General features: G+C 51.6%; 1 protein-coding gene and 1 long non-coding RNA gene across 4 annotated transcripts in view; one reads left to right on the forward strand and one right to left on the reverse strand.

Moving 5' to 3' along the window:
• Nucleotides 1-6: 6 nt before the first annotated feature.
• On the reverse strand, nt 7-16572 carry MAP3K10 (mitogen-activated protein kinase kinase kinase 10). 2 transcript variants are annotated; one of them, XM_043436510.1, is made up of 11 exons: nt 14931-16572; nt 11176-11356; nt 8037-8185; nt 7377-7552; nt 6495-6741; nt 4407-4523; nt 2663-2840; nt 2446-2558; nt 2316-2352; nt 1382-2071; nt 7-609 (listed from the first exon to the last, which is right to left on the reverse strand). In XM_043436510.1, exons 1-11 carry the CDS (start codon nt 15610-15612, stop codon nt 252-254), a joined length of 2928 nt encoding a protein of 975 aa, XP_043292445.1. In that variant the 5' UTR covers nt 15613-16572; the 3' UTR covers nt 7-251. The 2 variants fall into 2 exon arrangements, with proteins under 2 accessions (XP_043292445.1, XP_043292446.1); XM_043436511.1 differs by lacking the exon at nt 2316-2352 and having other exon boundaries at nt 14931-16570.
• LOC122420921 overlaps nt 16378-21860 on the forward strand; it is a 59543-nt gene continuing 54060 nt past the window's right edge. For both annotated transcript variants that reach the window (XR_006263410.1, XR_006263411.1), the window contains exon 1: nt 16378-16477. This is a non-coding gene — a long non-coding RNA (uncharacterized LOC122420921). The remainder of the gene's footprint in view (nt 16478-21860) is intronic.

Raw genomic sequence — 21860 nt, forward strand, 5'->3', positions numbered from 1 at the left:
ACGTGGTAGGGGGCAGGGGTTACCTTTAATGCTGCATTTTGTGCCAAATCCTCTATGATGCCCTGTCCCTGAGTACCCCTGCCCACCCTCCCCCCCACCGCAGGGCAGGCACAGGGCCCCACCCCCTGGGGTACAAAGGAATAAATTAAATGCCCTCCCTCCCCCCTTCCCCAATAAATAGTGAGTATCCTGCCCAGGGCCTCCCCTGCCGTGTGGCATGGTGGGCTGGGGCGGGGCCTGGGGCGCTACATTCATGGCTGCCCAGGCGGGCGGCGGCGGGCAGGCCTCAGCGGGAGCCGTGGGCCCCGCACAGGGGCACTGTGCTGTCCTGGCTCTGCCCCTCCATGTCCATGTCGAGCAGCGTGGGCTGCATGCTGGGGGGCCCCAGGCTCTCTGGAGTGTCCGGCCTGCTGGGAGGCGAGATGCTGAGCGTCTGGCCGAAGGAGACCAGTTTCCAGGGGTCCAGGCGGGGACGGCTGGCGGCTGGCCGGGGCCTTGGGGCGAAGGTCAGGGTGGTGGGGCGGCCTGGGAACTCGGGGGGCCGACGACGGGTGGGGAACAGGGCCTGGGGGTCGGGCAGGCGGGGGAAGTCCAGGGCATCTCGAGGGCCTGGTAAGAGAGGATCGGAGGAAGTGAGTGGGGTGGGCCAGAGGGTGGTGTTTAAAAGGTAGGAGCATTTACATGAAGATTGGAATTGGACTTCTCTTGACAAAAAAATCTGATTTTGTTGGGCCTACTGTCCAGCAGGGTTTGGACCTTTACCTCACCACCCCCACCTGCCCCCCACTCCTAACTGCTCACTCGTCTGGGTGCGACTCTGGGCAGCCCTTTGTCTTTCAGAGCCCGTCTCCTTGCTAGTACTCCAGACAAAGCCCTCATCCCTCCCACCTCTCCAACACTGGGCAGGCTCACCAAGACCCACAGAGACACCTTAGGCATGTTGCTGTCTGTGAATGGGGATTTCAGCACCTCGGCTACACAGACGAGGACTAAATACAGTAATTGTAGAACAAGTAGCACAGTGCCTGATAGGAGGTCCTTAGTTCCTTTCTGTTCTAATCATCTTTGTCGTGTTAATAAACTATAGAGAACGGGTACCCAACACATGGTGTTAGCACTAGTGATCGTTGCCATTAACGTCACCTGCCTGGCCCCTGTAGGCATTAAGAGTTCCTACTCCTGCTTCATTCTGCGTCTCAGTTACCCAGGGATCCACAAAGCCTTTTGAAGCAGTGGGGGCCATGGAGACACTGGCTCTCCCCACGCTAAACAAGAGAACTCCGCGTCCAGGGGGTCCTTGCTGGGCTGGGACATAGAGCTTTGGCGGGAGCAAGGGAGATGGGCCCTTTTCTGCTCCCGGAGCACGTGGAGCCTCACTCACCAGGGCCGGGGCCCGTGGGCTCTGGCGCCCCCCGCTGCCCCAGCGCCCCATCCGATGGCGTCCGCCGGTGCCCGCGGCTCACAGCGCGCGCGGCCGTGACGTGGGTGGGCGTGAGCGACTGCCGGGGGTCCTTCTTGAAACTCTCCAGCTCCAGGTCCACCAGGGGGTTGGTGCTGGGTGGGGGCGCGGGTGGGGAGGGTGGCGGGGAGGGCGCGGCCGGCGCAGCCTCGTCGCTGTCGGAGCGCAGCAGCGAACGCGTGGAGTTGCAGTCGGACACCGACGATAGTGACACGAGGGTGGCGGAGGGCGCCAGGCCCGGACCGGGGGCCGCGTCGTCGCGGCGGCCGGGGGAGCGCCCGGTCGGGCTGAGGCCCCGCGGGAAGCGGCCGCCGCGGGGGAAGAAGAGGCCGTCGAGCCAGCGCCGCTGTTCCTCGCCGTCCGCCGCGCGCGCCTCGGCCACGTCGGCACCCAGGCCCACGGCGCCCAGCAGCGTGGCGCAGCCCAACAGCGCGAGCTCGCAACGCCGCCGGGAGCCGTGCCCGGGCCGGGCGGGCGGCGCGGGCGGACTCGGCTCCCATGGCGCCCGCGCCCCCGGGGAGGGCTGGGTAGGCAGCGGCACCGTGAGGTAGGACGGGGTGGTGTAGGGGGACGGGGGCACGCTGTTGCCTCCGTCCGCCTCCGCGAACTCCTCTGCAACCGGGAGAGGGCCGTCACTGGCCTCTGACTCAACTTAACTCTGGGCCCCGGGCCCTTTGGCCCATCCCCCACCCCGGGACTTGGAGGCAAGGGATTGCCCCCAATGACCACACCAACAAGATCACCAAGTCCCACTAAGCGTGGTTCTTGAGTATTTCTCCCCCCAACCCCCCTCCCCTTGGGAATGACCCCCACCACCCAGGGACCAGCTGTCTCCCATTCCAGGAATGCGTCCTACCCTCTGGCCAGTGAAATCCGGCTCCCTCCGTGCAACCCTGGGGAATGGTCACCCCTTGGTCTTGGGTTATGTTCCCCTTTCCAGGGAATGTCCCTCCCCCTCCCTTTTAAAGGCACCCTCACCCTCTTACCCATTTCATTGAGGCTGGCAAAGCCTGGGGCGATGGGTGTGTGTTTGGGGGATTTGCCCAGGTTGGGGGCACTTGATGACCACTGTTTGCTTCCTTCTCCCAGGGCCTTCAGCCTGCAGGGGGCACCAAAGATTGGGGGGCCAGTCATAGGCCTCCTGGCTGCCAAGGGCCTAGGAGAGAGGCGCAGGGTGTCGGGGGGGCTCCATGCGGCCAGTACCTCTCCTCTCCGCCAGCGCGTTCCTTCTGCAGTGTGGAGCTGGGCCCCCAGGTCCGGCCCTTCTTCTTGCCCCCGACCAGCTCTTCCTTCTTTGGGGGTCCGCTGCTGCGGCCCCACGTCCCACTGCCACCACTGCTGCTGCCACTGGCGCTACAGCCACCGCCATCCACGGGGGTCACTGGGCCCAGAGAAGCCATTTGGTCACCGGGTCTCAGCCTGTCCCAGTTGATCTCCAGCCTTACTCTCCCCGCCTTGGTCTCACCCTCCACCTGGAAGCCCAAGGGAGCTGGGATTCTGACTCCAATCACGACCCTTCCCTGCTAGCCATCCTCACATAGCTCCCCACGGCTGTTGGGATGATGTCCTGGCTTCCTCAGTGTCATCACCTGTCACCCCTCCCCAGTTAACCCTTCAGCCATCCCTTCATTCCCAAATGTTTACTAGCACCGTCTACGTGCCAAGCCCTGTGGGAGGTGCCGAGAAGACAGCAGTGATAAGAGTAGACCAGACACCCTGCCCTGGCCCTGGAAGAATTTACATTTTAGGGACTGAGGACAGATGATCAACAGGAGTCACCCTAGGTTGTCATCTGGGTCGGGGGCTAGAAGGTGATTAGCAGTGTGGGGCAAGGAAAGCTGGTAGGGGGCTCGGGGTGTTAGGGATGGTCTGGTGTGTGAGAAGGAGGGATCTGAGCAGAGACTTGAAGGAGGTGAGGGAGGGAGTCAGGTGGACACAAGGCAGAGGGAAGAGCAGATGCCAAGTCCCTGTGGAGTGTTCCGGAACAGTCTGTCCCCTACAGAGTCGACTGTTCTCTCTCCTCTGTTCCTATCACACGTTGAACATCCTGACCACCATGGTTCGGTCGTCATTTGTCTCTGCGTCCGCCCAGGAGAATGACCTCTGGGTACAAAGCAGGTGCCCAAAGAGCGGTGTGTCGGGGGTGGTGTGTGGGGCAAGGCCAGGGTGAATGATGGAGCAGGACGGACTGGGGGAGCTGACTGGGAATCCTTCACCTCCTCAGCGAGCCCTGCACCTCCGCCGTGCGGCTGACAGGCCATCTGCCCCGTTCAAGGCCCCCGTCCTGGCCCAGCACCCTCGTCTCACCTGTCTCCCACCTTGACTCCTGTCTGCCTACAGTCCCTACTCCTCACGGCAGTCAGAGGGAAAAGGTCAAGTTTACTCCATCCCTGCCTTGCTCACAGCCCTCCAGAGGTTCCCCCTCAGATTTCAGATAAAATCCAGATTCCTTATCCCCTTTCTTAAGGCCCAGGGCAATCCTCTCCTGGTGAACCCTTGACCATAAACTCACTGCTCTCCCTATTCTTCCTACTTCATCCAAGTTGGCCTTCCCAGCTGATAATCAGCATACTTGTTCCTGCCTCTGGGCTTCCACCTTTGCTGTTCCCTCTGCCAGGGACACTGTTCCTTCAGATCTCTGCATGTGTCACCCCTCCTGACCATGCAGGTCCCTACTTAAACCTCGGCTTCTCTGACAATCTTTCTTCGTGATTTAAAAACAGCAACCCTTCTGTTTTATTCCCTTCCCTGATTTCCTTTAGAGTGCGTACCACTACAGGAAGTTATCCTGCTCACCAGCTTGTTTACTTGTTGTCTGTTTCCCCCAGTGATAATGAGGGAGGGGGATCCTACCTGCCTGCCCCCCTGATGTTGCTCTGGCTTGGTGCCAGCTATGTGCTCAGGGAAGTCTGTTCACTGACTGCTCGGGGCCTTGGGAGATACTCACAGCGAATGGCCCTCAGCCGGGGAATGATGCTGGGGCTTGCGGGTGGGCTGGCCCCATCTGATCCTTTCCGCTTCTCCAGGGTTGGAGAGGCCTGGACTGTGATCTTATGTTCAAAGCCTGCAAAAAGAAAGAGACTTTCCTAAGCACAGGGTTCCATGAGTAGCCAAAGAGAAGTTCCCTTTGAAGGAATGCCACCATTTTGTATTCCTTAATGCAGTGGTTCTCAAACCACTGCAGCATCGACATCAAGTGGAAACCTCTTGGAAACGCAGATTCTTGATGCCCTCCCTGAATCAGGAACTGTGGGGGTGAGGTGCAGCAATCCAACTGCAGTGTAACAGTACTCAAGTTACCTCTGCTGCTCACTCAGGTCTGAGAGCCGCTGCCCCGAGGATCTAGGCTTGAGTGTCCAATATGGCAGCCGTTAGCCACACATGGAAAGTGAGCGCTTGAAATGTGGCTTGTGCAACCAAGGAACTGGAGAGTGTTACCTTTAGTTATTTAGTTATAAGTAATTTAAGCTTACTTTTAAAAACAGATAGTTCAGTCATTGGAAACATTTAAGTATGTCCGGAACAACTTTGGTATGTGAATCTGCTCTTTCAATTGTACATTTTATGAAGCCTAAATATAGGTCAAGAATTTTTGAGGACAATTTAGAGCCCAGATTGAGATGCACTAAGAATATAAAATGAACATGTGTGCATAAGCGAAGTCACTTCAGTTCTATCTGACTCTGAGACCCCATGGACTGTAGCCTGCCAGTCCTCTGTAGCCTGAGAATCCTCTATGGGGATTCTCCAGGCAAGAATACTGGAGTGGGTGGCCATGCCCTCCTCCAGGGGAGCTTCCCGACCCAGGGATCACACCTGCAACTCGTACATCTCCTGCATTGGCAGGTAGGTGAGTTCTTCACGACTAGTGCCACCTGGCTTCCCTGGTGGCTCAGCTGGTAAAGACTCTGCCTGCAATGTGGAAATCCTAGGTTCGATCCCTGGGTTGGGAAGATAACCTGGAGAAGGGAAAGACTACCCACTGCAGTATTCTGGCCTGGAGAATTCTATGGACTGTATAGTCCAGGAGGTCACAAACAGTCAGACATGGCTGAGCAACTTTAACTTTCAGGGCCACCTGGGAAGCTCATAAAATGCACACTGGATTTCAAAGGTTTAGTGTGGGAAAAAAAGAAGGTAAAATATCTTATTTAAAATTGTTCTTGTAATGACTACACGTGAATATTGAGCTAAACAAAATACACTAATACACTATTAAAGTTAATTTCACCTGTTTCCCACTCCCCTCCCCCCTTTTTTCATATGGCTACCAGAAAATGTAAAATGACACATGCAGCCTGCATTATATTTCTGTTGGCTGGTGTTATTCCAGGCACTGTTCTAGGGATTGTAACATCTCTTGTAACAGAAAGAATATCAGCATGAAGTGCCTTCTGATGTTACCTAGAAGGCAGTCTTCAAAAAAAAAAAAAATCAAACCTGAACTTAAAACTGATCCTTGAGATCCAACTCTTAGGTTAAGCCATGTAAAACTTCTGTTTCTGTAGGTCAAAAATGGCTGAACACCAGCAATTTCACATGGTTTAACCTAATAACAATTGATAGGAAATTCAGGGGACAGAGGGACATGTTAAGAGATACCAGGGAGCTGCAAGCAGCAAAATCCAGACTATGGGAAATGCTCTGGGATAAATGAGGCAAGGAGGACAAAGAAGAAGACTTAAAAAGATATTAAACAAATAGCTGGGAGACAAAACTACGAGGAAAAGTAAGGAAGTGATGGCCCTGAAAGTCAAGGCAGGTGTTTACTTTTAGGAAGTGGCAGGGGGATTGTTTGGAGGGGGCATGTGCAGGCATCTGGAGTGGCTGTAGGGTCTCTCTGCTCTCCTGGGAGATCCTATTAATGCATTAAGCTATACAGTTTTTTGGGGGTCATTTTCCGTAGTTGTGATATATTTAGTAATAATAATTTTAAAAGGCTTGAAAAGTAAAGAAATAAAAGGAAGAGATGACCCCTGGGTTAGCGCTGCTCCCAGCGGCCTCTCGGGGCTGCTGAAGGGGCGTGGGCGGGTACCGGAGGGCAGGCTGATGTGGCTGCCGCCTTCCCGCAGCTTGAGCAGGCGGCTGCGCTTGAAGTTGCCCTTGCGTTTGTGGACCCGGGGCTTCTCCTGGCTCAGCTGGCACATGAGCAGGTGCAGCTCCCGCTCCACGATGTCCATCTCGCGCTCGGCCAGCTCTTGCTCGCGCCGCCGCAGCTGCTCCTCCTGGAAGCGCTGCTCCTGCGCCGCCCGCAGCAGCTCCTCCTCGCGGCTCCGGAGCTCCTGGGGAGGAGACGGGCGGCTTGGGGAGAGGGCCGGAGCTACCCTGCCCCCGGGGCTGGTCCCGGGGCTGCTGGGCCTGGTTGGTGTCCCGAACAGGCCGTTCTGCTGTGGGGCAAATTGGGGCACAATCCAACTCACGCTTCACTACCCGGGGTTGGGGGCGAGGGCAGGAGGCTGTGCTGGCCCAAAGAAAGGGCTGGCTTTTCTTTCTTCTTCTTCTTTTTCTCTTTGATTTTTAATTTTTAAAGTTTTCAATTTGGAAAACATCCACAAAAGCGGAGAGAGAAAAGTGCATCCGACGCACCCACCATCCATCCGACTTCGACAGTTAACTTTATAAATCTTTTTTCACGCATCACCTTCCTGCTCCCCTCTCCCTCTCACTTTTGCTGTAGGATTTTAAAGCCAATTTCTAGACCTCACGTGGTGTCACCTGCAAGTACTTCAGGGCAGGGTGTCTTTTTCTGATCAATCTGCCAACAGGAGGCTGTCTTTCCTTAACATGTGAAAAAGGCTCCCTTCACCCTGAATGGGACCTGAAGATCCCCAGGCTCAGGGGAAGGGTCTCTGCCTCATCCACGGCATCAGGATTCAGGCACCTTGCTCCATCCCTCCCACCTCACCCCTGCCTTCACCTTCTCCTTGGTCCGGAGGTCATCGAACATGTGCTGAATCTCTAGCTTCCAGTCTTCCTGCAGTGAGTGAAAAGACTCCAGCGGCATCTGGAACAGGGCTGACTGTTCGATGACTTCAAGTTGCTTCAAGATGCTGCCAAAATCTGGCCGCCCGTGGGGGTCTGGGTCCCAGCATTCTGGGGTGGGGGTGGGGAGGACAGCAGTGGGAGTGGAGATGTCAATGGCCATGCTCTGGGGCATCAGCCTGCTCAGTGGAGGCAGGACTTTAAGGGACTGTGGACAAATAGCTCCCATGGAGCCCAGGGGAAGGAATTCAAAGCCATGTTCCCGGCAGCGTTTCACTTGGTGAAACCCTGGGGAGAGAAACTCAGGGACCTGTTCCCTGACTGGTGGTAGAATCAAGGGTCGGGGAGGAATCCCAGGGCCAGTGAATCCTAATAGGCTGCCCTCAAGTGCTGTGGGCCTGCCTGGCCAGAACAAAGGCCTGGAGGCCACGGAGCCAACCTTAGGGGAGACTGATCATGGTCCCATGGTTCCAGCCCCTTCTCCCTCACTCCTGGGCTCAACGGAATGGATGGGTGTGAAGGGGTGAGGTCTGGGCCTGAGGGCTCCTTGCCACCCCAAGCAGAGCCTACCCTCTTCCACGGGGCCCTGGCTCACCCTCCAGTAGGCGGGCAAAGGGCTCGGGGCATGTGGAGGGAATGGGCAGAGTCAGCTTGTTCATAGCCACGCCATATGCCACGGCCAAGGCGTCGATTTCACGGTAGGGGACCTCACCCGTCAGCAGCTCCCAGAGCAGTACCCCGAAGCTGCAGGTGGGGGAGAGGGAGTGGTGATGCCACAGCCCACCCTCATCCTCACCTACACCCCAGCCCTGCCTCCAGTCCCGTGGTGGGCCTTCCGCCCCCCAGCATCCAGCCCCGGCCAGTGAGGCCACAAGAACTGGCTTTGACCTCCACAGCCTGATCTCAAACAGATGTGGTGGGGTTGGTCCTCTGGTGTCTCTCCCTTGCTCTGCCCCTCTTTCCTCCGCTCCCCTGCCTGAAAACCTTCGGTGGGTTCCTCATGCCCACTGGGCAAATCCACCCTTCTTAGCTCTGATCTTGCTGACGCCCGCAGCTTCCCCCTCTAAACACTCTTGGCCCCTGTACCAACCCCAGCTGCATCTCGCAGCCACGCTAAACAGTTGAACAAATCCTGTTTTTCCTAACCTCTGGCCTTTGCACACGTTGTTCCCTTGGTTGAGAACACCCTTCCCCTTTGCCTAACTGTCCTTCAAGTCACAACTCAGGTGCCCTCTCTAACCAACAAGGCTTCCTTGATTCCACAGCCTCCAAATCCGGGTCAGAGGCCCCTTCACTACATTTCCATTGAACCCGCTGCACTTACCTCTAAATACAAGTTAACACTATTTAACATTTACAGAGCATTTACTCCAGGCCTGCATTACTTGAGTCCTGTAAGGCAGAAGGCACTGGATAAGACCCCTGTTTTATCCAGTGAGTGGGTGCAGGCTGAGAGAGGTTACATTGTTTGCTTAAGGTCACACAGCTTGTGAGTGGTGGAGCCACACTGCACTCAGGGCCACCTGAAGCCCACAACAGTGTCCTTGGTGGCTACAGCTCCAGAGCATGCATCACCACGTTACTGTCACCTGCAAGTTTATCTGCTCCAGTAAACTCTGCTCCTTCCAGGTCCTGATGGGTGTTTTATGCAATGCCTAACACGTAGTGGATCCCCATGCTCCCCCATATCGAGGCATGCATTCATTCAACATACACTTATTAAATGTCTGCTGTGTGCGAGGCACTCTTCCGGGTACCGGAGTAAGATAGACACAGGCCCTGCCCTCATGCAGCTCCTTTCTCAGTGACAGCTCTGGTAAATTTGAGCTGGAGGAATGCTGCCTGAAATAACTTTCCATCCTCTTTTGCATCAAAGTATGCCCATATGGCAAGGGTTCTGGCCAGTGGGATATGGAAGTGTGTAGTGTGCAACTAATTTCCAAAAAGTCTCCTTAAAGGGAAGGGGGTCCCCTCTCCTCTTTTCTCCTTCTTACTGGTTGGAATATAGACAATAAAAGCTGGAGCTCAAGCAGCCATCCTGGACCATGAAGTAGAATTGGGAATGGTGGCCATACAAGGTGGAGGAAGATAACAGTGGATTTTAAGTGTTGGTGGCCAGACCCCACCCCCTCTACCTCTTCTACATCTCTGGAAACCTGTGGGGATGTTTTGATTGTCCAATGTCAATGACGCCCCTATTAAAAACCCTAAAATAGGACTCTGAATTCCTAATAGTGTATCAGGCCTGGGCTTTTACATGAGAGCAAAAGCATCCATATTATTTTTATTTTGGGTTTTCTGTTGTCACTGAAATATGGCTTCTATAAATGTTTGGGATCATAAATGAATGCCTTATGTGAAGCAAGACTAAACTTCCCCCCAAGGGCTGCGCTGCTCTATTTGAGACTTCCTGTCTGATCTGTCTGCCCCAGGACCATGACTTTGCTGCTTGGTCCATCTGGAGCCTCAGCTGGGGACTGACCTGGGTTTGGCTTCCCCCCAAGAGAAGGCCGAGTTTCTGCTGTCACCAGGTCTTGCAGGTGACAAACAGCCACCTCATTGGCCTCCTGCCCCCACTCCTGTCCCCTGAAGTCCATCAGCCGAGGGAGCCTTTGTGATGCTCCATCAGATTGTGTCATTCACAAATGCCTCCAATGGCTTTCCAGTGCACTTGGAATAAACCTGGAGTCTGCTCCCTTCTCTGCGGAGCCCTCAGCTCTCTCTTTCCTCCATCACTTTCCATGACTTTCCTCCCTGCCTGCTCTGCTCCAGCCATGTGTCCTTTTCTGGAACATGTCATGCTCGTTCTCACCTCAGTATTTCCTTTGTGGCAGCTGCTCCCCCTGCTTGGGAAGCTTCTTTCCCTAAACTCAGCATGACTGGCTCCTTCTCGTCATTCAGAACCGGGCTTGAGTGCCACTTCTCATAAAAACCTTCCCCAAAGTCATCTCCAGACTGCAGAGAGCTTTTCAGTTAGCTTCTTAGCTCGTAATACTGTCTAGTCCTTTATCTGGTGGATTAACTTATTATTAACTTATTATCTTTTAAAAATTATTTTACAATTTTCTTAATTTAAAAACAGCCTTTTCAGCTTCACATGTTTGTATGTGAAAGTGAAGTGAAAGTTGCTCAGTCGTGTCTGACTCTTTGTGACCCTTTGGACTGCAGCCACGCAGACTCCTCAGTCCATGGGATTCTCCAGGCAAGAATACTGGAGTGGGTTGCCATGCCTTCCTCCAGGGGATCTTCCTGACCCAGGGACTGAACCCATGTCTCCTGTGTCTCCTGCATTGCAAAGAATTCTCTACCCACTGAACCGTTAGAGAAGCCCGTGTATGTATGTATTATTCCTGTGGGCAGGAACTGGGTCTGTTTTTATATGCTGCTATATCCCTTGAGCCCAGGGCAGTTGGATGGATGAATGAATGAATGAATGAATGAATGGCTACCTATAAAGGTCTCAGTTTCCTGTCTGAGGAGTGGGGGCCATGTCATGGATGGTGTCTTGAGGATCTTTGGTGTTGACGGCCTATCTCTATACCACTTCTGCTAGCAGAGCAGGCACCTGCTTTGGTGCTTGTCTGCTGGTCTGACCTTGCCAGCAGCCCCTTTGCTGGATCCCAGCTCCCAGCGGCTGTGGCAGCCGGTCCCTCCCACTCTGCCCTTCTCCCCCTTCCTCCCTCCTCCACTCCCAGGAGGCCTCCCCTCCCTGTCCCCCACCCCACCGTCAGCACCTCCAGACGTCACTGCTTTTGGAGAAGAGGGAGAGACGGATAACCTCCGGGGCCATCCAAGCGTACGTCCCCGCAGCGCTCATTTTGGTGGTCTTGTGCCACTCGCGGGCGAGGCCAAAGTCCGTGATCTTGAGCACCGTGTCTGCGAGGTTGTGGTTCTCTATGGCCTCCAGGATGAGGACTGCAGGGTGGAAAGAAAGGGGGGGTCATCCTAGATCTGTTTAGCTACAGACCTGTGTCCTACCCCCACCTCACCTGGAATCTCCTATTTGTTCTCTCCCTGTCACCGTGGGTCACCCCCTTCTGCAGTAGCTCCTTTCCAGGCCAGAAGACCATGAACCCTTTCCCCCTGGTCTAATCGCTGCCTTAGCCTCCCATGAAGGGTTGGGGAGCCTCCTGAGTCTAACCTGGGCTCCCAGGAGTTCAGTGAAAGGTTGGTAGCCATGGCCTTGGTTCTCCTTGGTCTACGTTCAGATTCCCAACCACCCCAGAAGTGGTAACTGCAGACATGAGCAGGAGGGGATGGTTTTCCTTTCCCTTTTGTCACCTGCTATGGGGCCTTCGTGGCCCCAGTTCTACTCTTTTTTTCGTCACACTTTGCCATGTGTATCTCCCCATCCTTTACTTTGGGTTGGCTGTGTGACTCAACTTGTCGGATAAAATGAGTCAGAAGAGACAGTGCCAGTTCCAAGCCCAGGCCTCTCATATCTGCTTGCCCTCTTGCCCTTCTGCCCTCACCACAACAACATGCCTTGGCTAGCCTGCTGGTCCAAGGAAGATGAGCCCCACCTAAATCAGTTTACCTCCAGCAGGCCTGCAAATGTATGAGCGGTAACAAAGGACACTGAGTTTTAAGACACCAAGTTTGCCGGGTGTGTGTGTGTGGGGGGGGGGTTGTTACACAGCAGTATTATAACAAAATCTGACTGACTGATCTATCCCCCAAGCACATTGAATGGTTCCAACTTACTTGCTGCCTAGAGTGATTACCAACAACAGTAACAATCATGGCCAGTGTTTATCAGGAGCCTATTATATGGCAGGTACAGGGTTAAACCCTTTGAACAAATTAACTAGCAAGCAACCCATTTTATTGACAAGCAAACTGAGGCTCTGGCATGTGACTCTACCTTCTAGAAGTCTTCCCTTCTCAGGTCACCAACTCCTGTTTGTGGTGTGACCTTGTGACACAGGGAACACCCCATGGTCTTATACTTCTCCCAGCATGGGAGAAATAACTCCCAGAAATAACTCCCTAACTCAATTCACTTACATATATATATATATATATATATACACACACACACACACATATATATATATGTATATATAACATACATATATATACTATATAGTCCATGGAATTCTCCAGAATACTGGAGTGGGTAGCCATTCCTTTCTCCAGGGGATCTTCCCAACCCACGGACTGAACCCAGGTCTCCCACATTGCAGGCGGATTCTTTACCAGCTGAGCCACAAGGGAAGCCCATGTTATATATACATTATATAGATATAATTATATATGTATATAAAATTATGTTACCCCTGCTTAAGACCCTCTAATGGCTTCTACTACATTGAATAAAATACCCAAAGTCTTCACCATAGCCCCTCAAGATTGACGTGATCTGGCCCATCTACTTTTATGACCTCATCTCCGTCTTCTGCCTGACTCCTGCTCTTCCAGCCTCTTCAGTCTCCTTGCTGTTCCTCCAACAAGACACCTTCATCCCCACCTTAGGACCTTTGCCCTGCCCAAGTCTTCATAAAGCTGGGTCCTCTGGGTTCAGGTCTCTGCTCAAATGTTGCCTTCCTGGACCATCTAATCTAAAGAGCTCCCTCTGCCCCATCCTTAATCTGCTTTATTTCCTACAGAGCCCTTGATACTCTGAAATTTTGTTATCTATTTAAACACCAACCATCTATTTCTGTCCACTAAAATATAACTTCCATAAGCATGTGGGGGGGGGTAATCTTATCTTGTTCACTTCTGTAATCCCCAGAGCCCAGGACAGTGCCTACACTTAACTCTGCTTCAGAATTATTAGTTGAATGAACCAATGAATGAATGACATCAGATGAGGAGTTCCTCGGGGAGGCTAGACGGGGGAAGCTGTGCTGTGGAGGCCCTGTTTCCTCTGTCTCAGGCATTCATCAGTCCCAGTGCCCAATCAGGAAGCCAGGCTAAGGGCCCCACTGACCCCTTGTCCAAGTGGCATTTGGCTACAGAAAAATTTGGGGCCATGGGAGCATGTTCTTATACCCCACCTGCAGGCTGTGAATCAGCAGGAGTGAGGAAGGACTGAGAAGGGACCCAGGCTTCAAGAGGCCAGTCCTGCCTCCATTTACCCAGAATTTCAGAGTTAGAGCATGAGCATCGAAGAGGATGGGGGCTGTCTGTCTGTCTTGCTCAATTCCCCAGCCCTGGTGCAGGACTGGTCACACCATAGGCATGTGGTAGCTGTCTGCTGAGTGAATGTTAGACCTGGCAGGTGAGAAAGACTCCACCCCTCTACTCCAGGGGCTAGCAGAAAAATAGTGGGGTGGAGTCAAACATTTCAAGATGTAGAACTGACATGAATCAGAAACATGAGACGTGAGGGTTGAGGGCAAAGAGAAAACCCTCTCATATTATGTGAGGGCAGGGAACATGTTGGCCTCACTCACAATGGGCCTCTCTTTCATAGTATATGATCTGATCCAGTAAATACCAAACGACAGAATAAACAAATCAACGTAGACAAGAAAGGGAGTGACATGGGGCAGAGGAAGGATGGGAGAGCCAGAAAGGTAGGATTTTTCTTTCCCTGCTGTGTCCTAACAGTCAGGACAGGGTCTGGTACCCAACAGGTGCTCAGGAAATATCCAGGAAATGAATGAAACCCCTAGATGGTGAGTGCCTTAAGGGCAGAAACCATGGCTGTTTTGGTCCCTGTTGGGCTTCAGCGTGATAGGTACTCAGTTAATGTTTACTGACATCATGAGAAGCTGGTTGATCTAGATGAAAGTTCTGGGGAACCTTGCCTTCCATCTGGCCCCAGTTCTCCTTCAACCAACCAATCAACTTTTGAGAGTCTTATGATAGGCCAGGCAGCCTGGAAGCTTTTACATAAGCCACATCCCTTTTCTTCCTCCTCCTCCTCTTTCCCGGTTTGTCTTGGCTAGCTGGGACAGAGGCCCAGGAGGACACCAGGAAGTGGTTCTCAACTGAGAGCTATTTTGCCCTACAGAGGACATTTGGCAATGTCTGAAAACGTTTTTGGTTCTCATAACTGGGGGGTGGGGAATGCTAATGGCATCTAGTGGGTAGATGCCAAGGATGTTACTCCACAACTTATATCACCCAGGTCAGCCACTCTGCAACCCTCTGGTGCCAAATGTCCCTAGCACTGAGGCTGAGAAACCCTGACTCCAGGTCAGGCTCTTTCTGTCTCTGCTTGGTGGACTATGGTAGCGCTGGACTGTAAGGGCCATGAGGGCAGGCACTATACCTGTCCTGTTCACAGCAGGGAACACAGGGCCTGTCACAGTGTTCATGAAAACATCTTTATAGAGCTACTGTGACTGTAGTCTTCAACCTTTCTGGGCTTCCTTTTCCTCCCTTAATGGGACAAGGGCTGTCTCACCCAGCCCTGAAGGTATACTGCTGCCCCCTCTTGCCCCAGCCAAGATTTTCTGGTGTCCCCCTCCCGCCACCAAGGCTTGGCCTCACAAGGTTCAATGGAAGCAAGTTTTTGGAGGAGGACACCACTTACTGTTGATGGACTTGAGGTCCCGGTGGATGATGGGAACAGGGGCATCATTGTGCAGGTAGTTCATGCCCCGCGCCACCTGCACAGCCCAGTTGACCAGCACGTGAGGGGGCACCCGGCGCCCTGCCAGCACCCTGCTCAGGGCGCCCCCTCTGGCATACTCCATCACCAGGCAGAGGTGTGGGGGGCTGAGGCAGGCACCCCTGAGGGCAATGATGTTGGGGTGCTGCAGGGCTCCGAAGAGTCGGGCCTCCTGGCGCACCTGCTCTGCTGTCACCGCCGGGTCCCGTTCAGGGTCCAGCCGGGCGGCCTTGACCGCCACCTCCTCGCCTCGCCACAGGGCCCGATAGACCTTGCCAAAGCCCCCTACGCCGATGATCTCCTCTAGCTGCAGCTCGTGGAAGGGAATCTCCTGGGGCAGCTGGAGGCCGGCGGGCGCGGCGGGGGTGCCGAGGGCCACGTAGTTGCTGGGGAAGACGCCCACACGACCGCTGGGTAGCTGCCCGGTCCACCAGCCCTCGTCGCCCGACACGGCACAGTCCTGGGAAAGCACCTGGACGCGGTCGCCCCTCCGCAGGGTCAGCTCCTCGTCGCCCGCCGCCTCGTAATCGAACACTGCGGTCCAGACGGGCCCCGCGGGGGTCGTGCCCCACTCCTTGGCCGCCCCCCACTCCTCCTCCTCCATGGGGGAGGGGCCGGGGGCTGCGGGAGGCCGCTTCACACAGGCTGCCCGCGGGATGCAGAGGGCGGGCCCCGGCGGCCAGGATGGGGGGCAGTCCCTGCGGATTCTAGGGGACTCCTGGGGGCCATGGCGGGGGGGCCCTCCACAGGAGCAAGAAAAATCCTCTTTAAAAGGGCAGGGTCGTGCCCCCTGATTCAGCTGTCCAGGCAGGGTGGGGTGGGGGAAGGGCGGCGGGTTCACCTGTCCCCCCTAAACGTCAGGGCGCTAAGAAGGCCTGGCCGCGCAGCTGCCGAATTCCTGCCGGGGTCCGCCGGTGGGGGACGAGGGTGAGGGAAGCAGGCAGCCCCCTTCCCCGCGCCTCTCACCCCGCGCAGCTCCACCGGCGGCCCCCGGCTCCGCATCCCGGGCCACAACCTCCGGGCGGGGCGGAGCTGGCGGGGTCCCGGGGGGCGCCCGCCCCAGGACGGGGTGGCGCGCCCCTCGGCCTCCTCACACGCGGGGCGGCCGGGCGGCCCCCATCCTCAGCACCGGCCTCCCGGTTGGCCCCAGCCCCTGCCCCCGCCCGCACCGCTTCCAGGGGCCGCCGGCGGTGCCTGAGTGACGTGCTCGCTGCCGCTGCGCCGCGGTGCCGCCTGGGAGTTGTAGTCTCCGGCAGCGCGGCTTCGAAGTCTGTCCCCGTCCCTCAGCCTCCAGAGCCTGACCGCCGGCTTCGGGCCGAAGTGGGGACTACGCGGGGCCGAAGGAATCCTCTGGGTAGATAAGCCTGGCCTCGGACCCTCCCTGGGACGCGGTGGGCCGGACGACTGGAGGAGGAGAGGAGGAAAGGGCCGAGCGCTCCTCACAGTCCTTTCGAGGGCCGCAGCCCAAGGTGGGGTTGACGGTGACTGACGCGCTTCGCAAAGGGAAAAGTAGGAGCTGCGTGAATGGTGGTTACTGCCCCGAGCCTCTAACGCGGCCAGGATGAGGTCCCCGCGGCTGGACGGCCCCTGGGGGCCCGACCCGAGGTGCACGCTGGGAAGTGTAGTCCATTCGGACTACACGCCGGACCGGCGCTGTGGGGAGGCAGCCCAGCGGCGAGCTGCCACAAGCTCGCGGGTCGGGCTGACTGTGAGGCCTCTGCTGGGAAGACGGGGCTGGGAGGATGTGCGGAGTGTCCCTGAGGAAATCACCGCCACATCTGCTTTCCCCACCAGCTCTGGGTTCCTCTGCCTCCACAGTCACAACTCGAGAATCCCCGCCTTCCGTAATGGGAACTTCAATTTACTGGGGCTTAATGTGCATCCTATTGCTAAGTGCCCGCACACATGGTGGTACTAAGTGCTCTCAAAGCCCCATTTTACAGATGACGCCTAGGGAAGTAAAGTGTCTTGTCCAAGGTCACAAATGTAAATGATAAAGCAACAATCAAAGGCAGATTTTAAAATGAAAACCCACCACGACCGCGACGACAGTAATTTTTAAAAAACCGTGCCTTCCCATTTAAAGAGTGGGTAAGCAGTCCTGCAGAGGTTCGGCGAATTGCTCAAGATCCGAAAGCTTGTAAGCAGCAAAATTCTGCATCTTTTCACTAAGCCTCTCCTGACTGGTGTGGGGGTCTGGCGGGAGGAGAGAAGAGAACTATGACGGGCTCTGGTGCCTGAACCCTAGAGAACTGCTCCACAGGCTCCTGGGAAGTTGTTCCCTGCTCAGAGGGAAAAGGGAACCTGCTCTCCTGGCTACCTGTGAGGGAAGCTCAGGAATTCTCAAGAATTCCTTGCTTGTTACAAGAGATGCCCCAGCTTCTTGAGAACAGGTCTTTCTACTATAACCTGATACATGCTTTCCTGAAAAACCTGTAGGCCTGCAAAACAGTGCACTGTTAAAAATAAAAAAGCTTTATGGGGAAAAAGAGAATTAGGGACAGCTTGCTGAAAACATATGCAACTGTATAATGAGTTATACAAAACCAGGAATGAATTCCAATAAAAATGTGCTCAGCCGTGCCACTTTTTTTGACCCCATGGACTGTAGCCCGCCAGGCTCCTCTGTTCAGGGGATTTCCCAGGCAAGAATACTGGCAGTGGGTTGTCATTTCCTCCTTTAGGGAATCTTCCCAACCCAGGGATGGTGCCCACGTCTCCTGCCTTGGCAGGCAGATTGTTTTATCACTGAGCCACCTGGGAAACCCTAATAAAAGTACAAGCTCAGTTAAATTTCCAGAGGGCATATGCACTTAGCAATACTTTCTGTGCCTTCTTTGCAATTTTAAAGACTGGGGCTTGTACCTCCTTCACAGAGATGCCGATCTGGAGATACTTTCTCATGGAGATTATTTTCATCAAAAGTAAAAATCTGGAGAATTCCCTGATGGTCCAGTTAGGACTCTGCTTCCACTGCCATGGGCACGGGTTTGATCCCAGTCAGGGGACTAAGATCCCTGCAAGGTGCCCAGGACTGCCTAAAAAAAAAGAAAATCTGATCCAAGGTGTAGTCTTCATTAATCTGGGAAAATATTGTTGCAGTTTCTTCACCTGCTTTCACAGTTTTGCCACATACTATCTCATTGGAAAAGACCCTGATGCTGGGAAAGATTGAGGGCAAGAGGAGAAGGGGGCAACAGAGGATGAGATGGTTGAATGGCATTACCAACTTAATGGACATTAGTTTGAGTAACTCTGGGAAATAGTGAAGGACAAGGAAACCTGGCTTGCAGCAATCCATGGGGTCGCAAAGAACCAGTCAGGACTTTGTGACTGAACAACAATATTATTGTAGTAAATGTTATGATTTTTGAAGTCACTGAACTATCCATTGTGGATCTAAAGGAAGACATTTCTGTAGAGTTGCAGCTTTTCCCTTTAATACCTTCTTTTATTACTAAGTCTTCCCCTTTAATTATGAGAAAATTTACCTCTGATTGCTTCAAAACATTAGCCTCCTAGAGAAAATTGCCTGTTAACCAATATGATGGTGATATGCTACCATCTTGTTTTGTTTACCAATTGTTTATGGGGTGATTCAAGTCAAAGAAGCTGAGCAGCAGAACAGGTGGTCTCCAAGCAGATGCCTAGACTTCAGTGAGGAGAACTTGGCTTGGTTCTAAATCTGGGGGACTCTGCGATGGGAATGGGGTGTGGGGTGGCATTTGTCAAATCCATAAAAAAATAATCCTTTGGATTTTGGTTGGGAATGTAATGAATAATTATTAATTTGGGGAGAGTCTATTACTTTGTAATACTGATTCTTCCGTTCTTGGATGTAAGTATAATTTTTTTCCTGGGATATCTTATATATGCTTTTTGGTTCACTGACTGGACTTGACTGTTTTTACTTTTTTACTAATGGCTGGGATTTTTTTTTTCCCCCCTAATCAGTTACTGCTGTTTTTAATGCTGAGCTTGGATCTGGCTACCTTGTTGAACTCACTCTTATTCGTTCTAGAATAGCTTGACAGATAATTCTCCATACTATTCTAGCTAGATGGCCCTGGTGTCCGGGGGGAAATAAAAGACAGCTTAATTTTTCCAATCTTTATAACTCATGTCTCACCCCTCCCCCTTTGGTTCAGAGTTCCAATACAGTGTTGAATGACAGTCATGATAATGGACAATCCTTGTCTTGTTCTAGACTTTTAAAAAGAATGCCCCTAAGGTTTCATCAAGTATGATATTTTCAGTACATTTTAAAAATTTATTCCTAACTGCTATGAAGTTTTTTTTCAGTAGGTATTGACTCTTATTAAATGCTTTCTATACATTTATTGATATAATCAGATGACTTTTGTGTTGTTAATATAGTATCATCCTCCTTTCTTTCACTGTGGCTGGATTTGATTTAATACTATTTTATTTAGAGTTGCTGTGCATTTGTTTTCATGAGTGGAATAGACTGACTCACGGTTTTCTTTCTTGCGCTGTCCTTGCCCAGTTATGACTTAAGGGAAGCACCCACTCCAGTACTCTTGCCTGGAAAATCCCAGGGACCGCGGAGCCTGGTGGTCTGCCGTCGAAGGGGTCGCACAGAGTCGGACTCGACTGAAGCGACTTAGCAGCAGCAGCAGCAGCATACTCTATGCTTTGAGGGAGGGAGCCACCTACCATTTCTTACACTCTGGAATGGTTTGTGATATATTAGAGGTATCTGTCCCTTGGACATTTGAGTGTCAGATCATTCATGTTGGGTGCCTTTTTAGTAGGTCTTTGACTACAATTTCAACCTCTTCTGTGGATATTGGTTTATTCAGATTTATTACTTTCTCCCAGAATACATTTTTATAATTTATATATGCCTAGAACAGTATTTTATCTGGGATTTCAGATTCATTGGCATAACTTTATGCTTATTATTTCTGATGAATCATATAGATCTGAAGTTATATTTCTTTTGGCTTTCCTGATGTTTATTTATTCCTTCTCTTATCCTTCTGGATCAGATTTGAAAAAAAAATTTACAGTTTTATTGGTCTTTAAAAAACTTTCAGCTTTCTGTTTGCTGAAATAAGTAGAAGATAATCCCTTTTACTTATTTTTTGGAGGGATATTTTATTTCGTTAATTTCTGCCTTGTTGACTCATTTTTTCCCATATTTGTATTTATTTTGTTATTATGTTTACCCCAGGTTTTGATATGTAGTGTTTTCATTGTCATTCAGTTCCAAAAGAATGTAATTTCAATTCCTCTTAACCCCCAAATTATTTAGAAATGTGGTTTTTAATATCTAGGTAATGGATTTTTCCTTGATTTTCTTTTTGTAGTTGATTTTTAATTTTATTTAATGAGCGTATTTTGAATGACATAAATTGTAGGAATTTATTGAGATTTCATTTTTGACCTAGTATGCAGCAGTTTTTGGTTTTGTTTTGGAAGTGTTCTGGGTTTGTTTGTTTGTTTTTTTTAATTTAAATGGTTTTATTTAAGTCAGTTGTAGAGATCCTGGATGTTGCTTTTTGAACACAGACATGAAATTAACATGAAATTAAATAAACAAGCACTCATGTTTCTAGTTTTAAGCACTTTAGTTCTACATGTGGAATGTGGATATTTGAAAGAGATTTTCAACAGTCAACACAAAGCATGAGATAGCACACCCTGAATCAGGCTGGTCATCACCTCTGTCTTCACATTTATGGTCCTAAATTGGCTGGAGGTTTGTGTGTGTGGGGGGGGGGGGGTGCTTTTTTGCTTTTTCATTTCACAGATGATTGCTCAACACAGAATGAAATACACCAAAAGAAGAAAATAGTCTTTTTATACCTAGGGAAGAAGCTACTACTCTTAAAATGATCACTTCAAGGTAACAGACATCCAAATTGATGTGGTTGTCTTTGAAACTTCATCAGTAAATCATTTCTTGCACAGTAGGTTGGGCATTAACCCTGCATTTAGGATAGGTAGTGTTATGGAGCGCCGGCTGCTGTATACCAATATCAGTATCAAGTTCATCGTCAGGAATTAGAGACTGTCCCGGATACCAAGCAGGACAACACGTGCGAAAAAACAAAAAGTGAACTGCAGATAGGTCAAAACAAGCTACATTTACTCTTAGAAAATTATCATAAAATGTTATTGGATATGTTGTTTTAAACGCTAGCTTATAATAAAACACAATGGAATCTTCTATTTTTAACATCTTATGCTCAAATGGTCTTTACATAAGTTGTGTTTTAACAAAACACATTAGACAATATAGACACCCAATCAGAGAACAAACATTAGAAACTTGCCATTTGGTGAAGGTTATTCTTCTAGTTACTATAGAGCTCACATTTCTGTATTCATCAGCTCAGTAAATGGGTTGGACTGTCATCACATTAAAAATATACAAAATTGTTTGCTCTATTAGACGGTTTTTCAAGAAATATGTTTTCTTTAGTTTCAACAGATTTTTGACAACAAGAATCTTATTCAAAGAAGTTTTGCTCCTGTGTTGTTATTATTAGTCCAAGTGCTCTGAACACTCCCCCCTTTAAAGGCTTCCGGGAACTTAGTGTTTTTCAAGCTGTAAATTTCAATAGTGATGGTAGAAACCACACCTCAGAGGGAAAAGCAGTGCCCTTTGGAGTTATCATTCAAACAAACAAAAGAGCCCTACCAATTTGTCACTCGTCCGGTTTTACAGAAATTCCATTCATGTAACTTATGAAAATCAACCACAGTTTTACCATATCAAATGACCCAAAGAACACCACAGGTATCCAGGGGAAACAGTTCACCAGTGCATCTTTAGCTTGATTTTAAAGTCAATCTTTGAGACGATCTGGGTGCTGCAGTTCT

The sequence above is a fragment of the Cervus canadensis genome, chromosome 18 (genome assembly GCF_019320065.1).
Source record: "Cervus canadensis isolate Bull #8, Minnesota chromosome 18, ASM1932006v1, whole genome shotgun sequence".
Classification (NCBI taxonomy): domain Eukaryota; kingdom Metazoa; phylum Chordata; class Mammalia; order Artiodactyla; family Cervidae; genus Cervus; species Cervus canadensis.